Source organism: Ammodytes marinus, assembly GCF_949987685.1.
Source record: "Ammodytes marinus genome assembly, chromosome: 9".
NCBI classification, from domain to species: Eukaryota; Metazoa; Chordata; class Actinopteri; order Uranoscopiformes; family Ammodytidae; genus Ammodytes; species Ammodytes marinus.
Genome location: NC_137213.1, coordinates 22,373,109 through 22,384,027, shown reverse-complemented (window position 1 = coordinate 22,384,027; position 10,919 = coordinate 22,373,109). Strand labels below are relative to the sequence as shown.

The following is a 10,919-nucleotide window of genomic DNA, read 5'->3' as shown; positions in this document are numbered from 1 at the left end:
TTTTTTTGTAGATTTTTAATAAACTTTTTCACTGGACCTAACCCAGTTGTTTTCATGTTGCTTCCTAAGTGGCCTAATTATTTTCTTTTCAATTTTGGCTTGTGTAAAATTGGTCTTGAATTTCATTCATAGTGGAATAATAAAGTCTTAAATCTAACTTGCCTTAAACTGTTGTACCACTTGAACATTCAATCAACTATTAAGTGTTTCAATATTTCATGTAGGCTATTTCAAATAATTCCAGTCCGGATTTTTTTTTAGGAGGAAATCATGTTTTTCGGACGAGTCAGTGAACACTTTCAACAACACAAAGTAAAAGACGCAATCTGCAACAATACTAGAAACAGAAAGGGAGCTGATAGGTCAGTTGAACAGCCACAACAGTAGGCAGCGCTACAGACAGAGGCAAACTGTCTTTAAAATCGAGGATTAGAGCAAGAAGAAAAGGGAGGGACTAACCATTGGACCAACCAGGAACCACAGATTAATACATACCAAATACCCTCTCCGTCTGCTTGAGAGGAAACGAGCCCAAAACGGATAGCTATGAAGTGGCTACGTCTTGCCCTCATCGCCCTGGGGGTTTTCTCGCTGTCCTGTGCCACGTCTGGCGACAGCAACGGCGTGAAGAAGATGAAGATGCAGTTTGCTACGGGACCCCTCCTTAAATTTCAAATTTGGTGAGCGAAACGAGCGAAAATATGGCGAGTCATCGTGAGCTAGCTAGCTCCCAGCTAATAACACCGAAGGCCGAAAATCGATAGAAGCTTGCTAAACAACAAGGGGTCAGCTTGTTAACATAATATAGGAAGGGAAGGGAGCCCACATTGTTAGCCCCAACCACTGTTAAAACACCCGGGGAGACTAACATTTGTCAAAATTTGCCAGGTCCAAACAATCTGTCGAAAACATGGCCCCACTTCCGCTGTCAAATCGCACCCAGTAATTCGTAAATGTGTCTTTTTCTATTGCCTAGCGTTTTAAAGTAGTTTTTCTTTAACTCTTATGACGTTGGAGAACGTGGTATTGCCTTTGCTACTGAGATTTGCCATAACGTTAGTGTTAGTGCAGATTAACTCGCCCTGCATGGTCTTTTCTGACCCACAGGTCAGAGAAGCGTAAATGTGCTCTTTGTATTTATTGCATGGACATTGGGATTTTCTAAAGAAAATTAAAACATGAAACAAACATTTGCATTGTAAATAGGTTTTTCTAAAACAAAACTTCCTACATTTTAAAGCAGGTCGGCGTGCTGCTAACATGAATCTCAAACATTCCACAAATGATTTACAAATAGTTGTGGAATGAACATTTTCCAGGTCCCAAGGTTAAGTTCACAATCTCTGCTTGCGATCACTGAATTATTTTGGCTGCCTTTTTTCACTCTGTGTTCCTGCGTATATCTCTCTAACAGTGTCTGTCTTCACACAGTATTTCCTGAGGGTACAAGCGGGTGTTTGAGGAGTACATGCAGGCCTTGTACCAGCGGTACCCAGACATCCGAATCGAAGCGGAGAACTATCTCCCTGTACCCCTCTATCGGTAAGAGAGAGAGACATTGTGTCTGCCTTGTTACAAATGGATCACCTCTAGCTTTATTAAAGCTGTCTGGGATTAGCTGTGAACCGACCGAAGGAAGTGGATTTATCTTGAAGTTAGGCTTATCTGGCCATGGGATTTATCTTCGCTAGTTTGATGGTTGGACACAACTGCTGACTCTAAAAAGACAATATTTAGGTCAAAGGTGCATCAGGTTATTTTGTGTGTGGATTATTGTAATTATAATAGCATATTATACTTTATAATATTAATATAAGTGAGTTAATTTGGGTGAAGTGTCAGTATGACAGCACACTGATTCGGCAGTTTATTAGGTACAACTTGCTAAAACAGTGCTTTCAAACACAACAGTAATGCCAATGGTGCTAGTCTTTTCCTCTGCTACACTGCATTCCACCGTTATTTTTCAAGTCCTGCTGTCACTCATCCACACACTTGTTACGCTACGTTTCTTTATATGAACGACCCTATCCTTTAGTTGTAGCTATGTTTCCAAGATGTAGAATGAGGAGAGGGAGGATTTCAGCAGCAGCGCTCACAATTCATTAGCGACAGAGCGCTGCTAAATAAAGCATAGGGCAAACTCTGCTGTAGAAGGACAATTATGATTACTATTAGAACAATAACTGAACATTTGGATGAAATTGAATGCCTTATTTTAAAGAATCAGGCTATTGCTTTATACCGGTGATGACGGTATGGTCAAATCCACATTTTAGCACAATATCACTTCTTGGATGAAGTATGACATGGGGCCCACCACTAGATGAGAGGTTGAGTCTTGATGTGAAACTGGTTTGTACATTAGTCCCAGGTATTGTAGTTAAACGTGTGCTGTGTATCTCCGATCCCCTTAAGACCTTATCAGTTGAACTCTTAATAAACACACCAGAGATTAGCCCCATTACAGAAATGATACTGTATTACACTGCAGGTCTCAATTCCCCAGCAAGTGTTTGTTTATCTGTGGTCCAGTCACTGTGAGAATAAGCCTTTGTCAACTGACTGTAGTTTAACCAGTTACACATGTAAAAGTTTAAATGTAGTAAAATCATAGTAAACAAGATGCAGGTTGATACATGTTGTAGTGTGTCAAGCCATTTTCATAGTTAATTGATTAAAGCTATACATTTCCCTTGAAGAATCTTAATCACCGTTGAAATGGATAATAAACATATGTACGCGGTGCAGGCTGTGCCGGTCTGAAATACTTGATTTGTTTAAGTCAAGGCTACATCTTTCTCCTTTGCATAGTGTTCAACTAATGTGATTCCTGGTGTGAACTGTATTAAAAGTTAAACCTTAAAAACGTACACAATGAATTCCATGTTAACATGTGTTAAATATGCTGCTGTATCCATTTGACACCATTATCAAGTTTACCTTATTTTTTATGAACCTCAAAATCATTTTGCTTATATTAATTGAACATGACCAACCCACTTTAAAGACAAACTAATAAGGTTACATCTATCCTGATAATTATGTGTCTTGAAGGCTTTACACCATGTCTGCTTGATTATGCCATGTCAAGGAATTGTATTAAAAGCCAGTTCTTGTTTATTTATTTCCTCAGCCACACTTCTTCCTTCCTGTCTATCTTCAAACTGTTTGTGATTGGGCTCATTATTATCGGCAAGGACCCATTCGCCCTCCTTGGTATGCAAGCCCCGGGCATCTGGGAGTGGGGCCAGGGAAACAAGGTAAGGTATCATAGACTTGAATCATTATAGCTCTGATCCTGTGTGGGGAGAGTGCGCTGTGATTGACATGTGTAAGGGAGGTGGATTCAGTATGCAGCTGAGCATTTATTTTGCATCACGGTTATATTGCACAGAATGCACATGGATGAATAAAGTAGTAGAGGACAATGGGCTTCAGTTTGGTTTGTTTTCTAACGCAGTTGTCTACATTCACACTGCCAAGGACAACACAAACCCATGGGACTTAATTAGCTTCACCCAAGATCTTTAGGTTGCGTTGCTAAGTATTGGTTTGCTTGGATCTGTTATCCCCAGGGTTGGTGACTGCTAACATCAGATATTTACAAATAAAGACAATCCTGAAATAACGGCTATTCTTGTGTTTTAACAGAGGCTAGGACTGTTAATGATGTAGTGCTGTGTGGTAGCCTAACCGATAACAAACATGAATCCTTTCAATTGCACACAGGACCGATAAAAGATTGAGTTAGCATTTGCCTTCGATTGGATTTTTTTTTTTAAATCAAAGACTCATTTAATTATCAATGAGCATGTGGCTGAGGGCCGCTTCTGCATTGTTATTGCATTTTAAGCCGCCGTAAGTAAACTTTCAGGACGATTTTCACAATGTCTGGTTAAACTCCCTTTACACCCTGAAAGTTATCAAGTAATCTAATTATCATACAACGGATGTCTGGTCTCAATGACTTTTCCAGGCCCTGTAATTTTCCTGTGTAACCTAACTGCGCCCTAAACTGATCAACCATAGGGAGAGCTCTGTGTGCCCACCATCATGACATGCACAATTCGGTCGATTCCCGACAACCCTAACTGCAGAAAGAAACTAATGGAACAATAGGACATCCATTTTTTACATTAACCCACAATGGAGCAACACATTCATCCTGTGGGTCTTTGTCCTCTATTGTTGCAATTAGGGCTGCAACTAACGATTATTTTGATAATCGATGAATCTGTCGATTATTTTCTCGATTAATCGATTAGTGTTTTGGTCCGTAAAATGTCAGAAATTATGATTTTTTTTTTTTTCCAATTTTCCAAAGCCCATGTTGGCGTCCTCAAATGTTCTGTTATGTCCAAAACACACAGATATTTCAGGTTACTGTCATAATAGGATTAAAGAAACCAGAAAATATTCACATTTGAGAAGCTGAAATCAGAGAATTTGGACATTTTTTATAAAAAAATTACTCAAAACGATTAATCGATTATCAAAATAGTTGACGAATATTTTAGTAATCGATTAATAATCGATTCGTCGATTAATCGTTGCAGCTCTAGTTGCAATAGCCCGTATGATCTATTGAGTGATGCTGCAATAACAACTGCACACGTAATTCCATGTAAAAAAAAAAGAAAGTACGAGAATAGTTGCACAAGTCCTTATATCAATCTCAAATTTTTCTTTCAGATTTATGCCTGCATGATGGTGTTCTTCCTCAGCAATATGATTGAAAACCAGTTAATGTCTACGGGAGCTTTCGAAATCACATTAAACGGTGAGTCTGATTCACAGCATGGGTTATCTGACAGAACCCACATTATTTTCCTTCAGTTAAAAACCTTTTTAACAACCAGTAGTTGTATTTCATATCATTATTTCTTTTAACAATTAGTTATCTGCAAACGAGTTAAAAAAGAACCATCTTTGTAACATGATGTGTATAAAGTTGCCTGGTGGTGTGAAACAATGATGTGAAAAAACAGTGACGTGAGTTATGTCTATTCCATAGATGTGCCAGTGTGGTCGAAACTAGAGTCAGGTCACCTGCCCTCCATGCAGCAGCTTGTGCAAATCCTTGACAACGAGATGAAGATGAACGTTCACATGAACACAAAACCACACCACTCCTAACCCTACTCTTCACATCCTGGCTGGAGCTAAAAGCCCCTCCATGTAAGTACAGTAGTGTTTAAAGTGTTGTTCATTTTAATATTTCACCAAAGAATGGCCATTTTTAATTGAAATCTACTCCTTCTCTCTCTCCTCCTGTCAAGGTTTGAGGTGGGTTTCTCACTGGGCTGTGAGGTGATGTTTATGAAGGTCTGCGCTGAAGGCAGGAAGACTGCTAGCTCAGACTGGATGCCCCCATCACTCTTCACTATGTTCCTTGAGAGACGTCCCGCCTCTGACGCCAGAGTGGGATCCATGGCAACAGTGCCGGTCTTATCTCTTGTGCTATTCATACTACTGCAGACTTCATCCAGTTGACATCAGTGGTCCCATTAAGAGAGATTTAACATTGATTTCGTATAGTCTTTAACCTGTTACATATGATTGACCCATATGAATAAAAATAGAAAATCGTGTCATTTGTACCACCGAGCCATATGTATAATTTTTAAGTTTATCGTTCTAAAAGTAGCTTAGCCGTGTAGAAAAGGCGACACTTCAAATCTGTCATCAATGTTGTGGAAATAACAATGGGGAATTGTGTCTTGGTATGATTTCTGAATAATTTTTATATTTACATAACTTGGAAGAAGCGAAGATGATTAATAAAACATATTGTAACTATTTAACTGTGAAATGTTGTGTGTGGGTTTACTGTTTGATGTTGTGGAATAGTGTTATAATTAATATCTTTTGTAAACTTGATGAGGGGCAACATTTAATAAAGCTTTTAACAACCTGCTTGGCCAGAGGGCTCATCTCTAAGCCATATGTTCAACCTAATGTTATTAGAAGGGACTTGAGGATCTACACTAATTTAATTAGAAAACACAAAAGAGATTAAGCATAAGACTTAAACATATGGAAGTTACATTGCCTTATTCATGTTTAGTTTTCCACAGTAGTATAGTAACAAAATCAAAATAAACTTGAATATGATTTTTAGTATCGGGAAAAAAAAAAAACTTGACAAATATATACTGTCTACACAGTACTGTGCAAAAGTTTTAAGCAGGTGTGAAAAAAGCCAGCCAGGTACACCCATCTACTGTTCTCAGCATTGAGGACACCATTAATCCTGACCAAATCAAGTTTCTCATCTGCTGCGCTAAGTTTCCTTGGCCGACCACTGGGTCACATTGCCCTTTTCTTTGTGCTTCGTCAAAAGAGCAGCACATCTTGAAACCCCATTCTGCTTTGACATTTTTGTATGAGAGACCTTGCTTATGCAGTTTAACTAGCCTGCCTTGTTTGCTCATTTAGCATTTTTTTAAATTTATAAAGATACACTATTATTTATATTTTTGAAAGCATTCTTAGTTCACAGCATTTTTCACACCTGCCTAAAACATTTGCACAGTAATGTATATTTTATTCTTCTACCTGTCTTAATTTGTGATTGTGAGTGAGGTCTTTTTATTATTTTATACTGTCCATGTTCAAAACATATTAAACATGGCATTGAGGTTTGCCATCATACCTTAGCAAACCTTTTCTCCCCTCCCCCCCCCCAGATTCCCCCTAAGCAATGTGAAACTCAAAAATCAAAGTAAAGAAATTTAAAAAGTATTATACTTTAATGGTTTTTGACATGCTCTGTGGGGTATGACTCAACTTGTAAGCCTTAATGCTACCGCAGAGCCGCTGTCTTTGAGTCACAGTGTACTCTATTACTGGAACATCAGAGACACTCCTGAAGGCACCTGTGGATAAAGGCTCTGTCACTCTCACTCATCGTCGCACCAGCGCTGACTTTCAGAAGCCTTTCGGTAAGAACATGGAGGTAAGGGGCTTGTATGGTCTTCGGCAGCCGGGGGTGGGAGGGCGTCGACAGGTACTGGCAAATTCCTTGAATGGCCACGTGGATCCTAATCCTGGCTGCACACAGTAAGAGCTCCTCCTTTAATACCGATGGGCCTGCAGCGGCCCCGTCTGGGTAACATTTAGCCTGGGTAGAAAAAAAAAAGGGTTTTTGCCTTGCATTTGGTAAGACCCGACCCCCCGGATAAGTGGATGGTGATGATGAGCTTTGAATTTGATTATCCTTGTGGAAAATGTCTGTCCCAAACTAGAAACCGATGCCTCACCTGAGCGCAGCAAGCACCCACATTGAACTTTGCCTGTTGGCCACTTGCCAGGATGGAGACAAACACTTGTTCGCTCCCGAGGACTCGGACCCCAACGGTTTTGTTGAGGGACAGGAAGACTGGGTGCAGGGCAGTGGGAGTGAGGCTCGGACTACTCCAGGCCCACCGACGAACCCTGGCACCCTCCTCATCTAAACACTGACCTCCTGATGTGTTCAAGGTCAGCCTGTAACATAATGTCACAATGTTATTCCGCATTAGGCTACGGATAGGACATATGTACACCTAGATCATTTCATCCTACAACCATATGTTGATTTACCCAATAGAATAACATTTTTTCTTTTTGTTTAAAATATTAACTATACTATATTGCCCATACAATACTAGTTTAAAGCATTTTAATACAAATGTTACATAGTATACATATATACTGTAAATACACTTATCCTTTGTACCATATGTTTCCATTGCTGTGATAACACGTCGCCCTGCCATCAGGCTGGAACAAGGCTCTAACTGGTTGATAGGAGGCATCGCTGTCATCAAACACGATGCAGACCCGTCCATTTTCCTCAGTGACCACGACAACGAGAGCCAAGAGGCCTGATGGATAGCTGTTGTAATGACGATAAGGAATGGAAGACATACAATCTAACACATTTTTTCTATACATTGCTGCTTTTATTACATTTGTCCCATCTCTTGGTCGAAGCCAACTGCAAATCTTATCACATGTAGGCTTTTACCTTTGATACATATTTTTTTTAATCTACAGAAACTAAATTGTGAATGGATACAAGACCTGAGCAGAGCCATCAAGAAACTCAGTAAGAAATGTTGTGCCATTGGAATAATACTTCTGCACAAATTCTGCCCCATCCTGTGAAAATAGAAGATCGGAAGATGTTAGATGTTTTTGTTTGCGAGGCACTCAACTGAGTTCACAAAAATGTGAAAAAATAAAATACACATCACCACAAATACTACACAGTCTGTAAAAACTGTTTTTAATTACACCTGTGGTTTAAGATTTAAAAGATTTGACAGGTAAAACTGCTGGCTAGTAAGGATTTTAACGATTCCTTTTATCTTTTTGCCACTTTATGTACATAGTCCGTAACCCTTTAAAAGCCATTAATGTTCATAATCATTCACATTTAGCCTATTTACAATTACAAATAGCTTTATTTAAGTGAAGGTGGCTGTTGTATGGTTTTATGTATTAATCATCATTCACAGTGTGGCCACATGGGGACAGTGTCTACATTCATGTGCACAGATTAATATTCCGTTTTATACAGACCTCTTTTCAAAGAAATGGTGATTCTTTGTATGGTCTCATTAGTGCTGATAACAAGAATCACCTTCGGTATTCTTATTTTGATTTTAATCACATTGCTTAATACTGTGTTGGGTCAAGGATAACACATAATGTGTGGTTACCTGATGATGACACATGCCAAACTGAATTGGCTTGTGGTCACAAAATGGGACGAGCGCATGCTCTTCTTCCTCTTTTATTTCCAATTGCTTTTCAGCTGCCTTGCAAGGCTCCACTGTCCAGCATCCTTTTCTTGGAGCGCAGGACAGCCGGAAGCTGATCACCTTTTTTGAGGAGCAAACTAAACAATAGCACAGATCAAACGTGTAGCCTATCAGTCAAAACAATCTACTGTATATGGAGTCACAATTGTTTTGTTTCTTACCAATAATTTGGACGATATCAAACAGATAACGTACATGCAATTTATGACATCTCATTTGTTTTCTCAAGACTGGATTAGATTTAAAGCTGTTAATGTGTATATTGCTCACTTAGCAGTTACTCACAGGATTCATCAACAGGTGCTTGGATTGAGTCCATTCTCAGTTCTGATTGTTCTCTAATAAAAGAAACATATTACATTGCTCCTGATTTAAATGCAGTAAAGGTGACTTGAGATCATTTTGCCATGACACATTTGACTATATTTGTGTTTGTGTCATTGTATGATGCTCATAAGTACCCATGTCCACTCAGTAAGTCCACAGTTAACTTGTTATCCGTTGTCTCCATGCTTTTGAGGAGAAGCTCCTTCATCTCTGTGGCTGGCCTGTCTACCAGTGATGTTGGATTATCGGTCCTCTGGTCACATTTCCACTCAATCAAACATCTCCGCTTTGCCAGCATATCACACAGCTGCTTCCACCGGGCACAGCAGAAAAGTGGGGCCGTCTAATATATGGACAGCAAATAGGATGCATGGAGGTCAGCAGTGCATCAGGTATATTTGCGGAATGTCTGTTGGAACATTCACTTCCTTCATTACCTCAGGCCCCTTTAACCCTGATAGATCCAGCGAAGGGTTGGCCTTTTCCCCGCAGTACTCACATTTCACTGGGTATTCTATCACAGGCTGGGACTAGACAAGACAGTGTTCAGTTGGTTTAACCAGTCATATTAACACCATGCAACTCGACATGAGAATTTACAACAGGAGGTAGAAACTTGATCTTAGTACCGTTGGAGGAATGGTTGTTAACTTTATACTGTGGTTGTCCGACTCCCGATTGTACCTCAGAACTCCTGCTGCTCTGGTACAATAAGTGGGTGGGTCACTGACAGACGGTGGACAACACTTTGGTATCTTCTTACCAAACCAAGAGAATAATACAACGCAAATGAAGCAAACAAGTAATTAATCACTGTAGCAAATTGTGATATTTAAAGATGTTAATACAATATTTAAAAAAAAACAGATATGAAAAGTAAAATATGTCTGTCTTACATGGTCCTCCATGACAAATAGTGGCTCACTGAATTCATGCTTTGATGTAGAAGCAGCAGCAGCATCTAATGGTAAAACAAAAATGTATTGTGGTATTCAAAGGAAGTCATTCCTTAAGAGAAGTAACTATCTGCCATAAAAGGATTTGAATGTGCTTTGAGCTGGCTCACGGGTAAAGCTGGACCTCATGTTTTTTTTTTTATTGTTTTTTTTGGAGTAGTCACAGACAGAGTAGCAGCATTCACTGTCTGTTGAAGGGCTAGTTCCTGTTAAAGGAATATATACAACAGAAAGACTAATAAGTTATCAGATGAAAAATATCAACTACCAAATTCTATCTCTATTACTTAAACTTAAGTTCACAAGATGATTATGCACTCACCTCAATGCAGCACACTTAGCAGTGTTGTCAGTAACCTTGGAGATTAATACCTCTCTACAGCAACTTGTAAATATAAGAGTTAGTTTTGGCTGCTGACTGACTGGTTTCAAACCCACACATTATGAAACATAATTATTATATAATAACACAGTAAAAGTGTTGGCTGTCCTGTCCCTCAACTTGATATGTGGAAAAGATGAAAATGTGTATCCTAATTGTAAGTCAATTTTATGTCCATGCTCAAAAAACGAATTAAAAATTAAAAAGACCCTAAAGCCAGGTTCCAACTCTGATGGTTCAAGGTGGATTTGGGGACAAAAAGAAAACACCTCAAAGTCCAGTTAGTATCTGTTCGAGAGGCTCCTCAGTACATGGAGTTTGCCAAGTTGTCATGGAGCTGTTTATTTTTAAATGCTCTTCTTTTTTTTTAAACCTGAGCACCTGTTAGCTCAAACAGGAGTTTATGATACTCTTAGTCCATTCAAATGTGACAGTCTGCCT

The 10,919-nt window shown here is 39.2% G+C and overlaps 2 protein-coding genes across 2 annotated transcripts; one reads left to right on the top strand and one right to left on the bottom strand.

Moving 5' to 3' along the window:
* The first annotated feature begins 483 nt into the window (after window positions 1-483).
* selenot1a (selenoprotein T, 1a) lies at window positions 484-5,911 on the top strand. The gene is made up of 6 exons (XM_080033764.1): window positions 484-680; window positions 1,432-1,542; window positions 3,137-3,263; window positions 4,696-4,783; window positions 5,018-5,181; window positions 5,283-5,911. The coding sequence occupies exons 1-5, from the start codon at window positions 547-549 to the stop codon at window positions 5,137-5,139; spliced, it is 582 nt and encodes a 193-aa protein (XP_079889890.1). The 5' UTR covers window positions 484-546; the 3' UTR covers window positions 5,140-5,181; window positions 5,283-5,911.
* A 948-nt stretch (window positions 5,912-6,859) lies between these two features.
* On the bottom strand, window positions 6,860-10,048 carry LOC307255408 (glutamate-rich protein 6; the record flags this gene model as incomplete). Its single annotated transcript, XM_080034090.1, has 5 exons — window positions 6,860-7,126; window positions 7,266-7,491; window positions 7,724-7,882; window positions 8,066-8,148; window positions 10,037-10,048. The coding sequence occupies 5 exons, from the start codon at window positions 10,046-10,048 to the stop codon at window positions 6,860-6,862; spliced, it is 747 nt and encodes a 248-aa protein (XP_079890216.1).
* Between the last annotated feature and the right edge of the window lie 871 nt (window positions 10,049-10,919).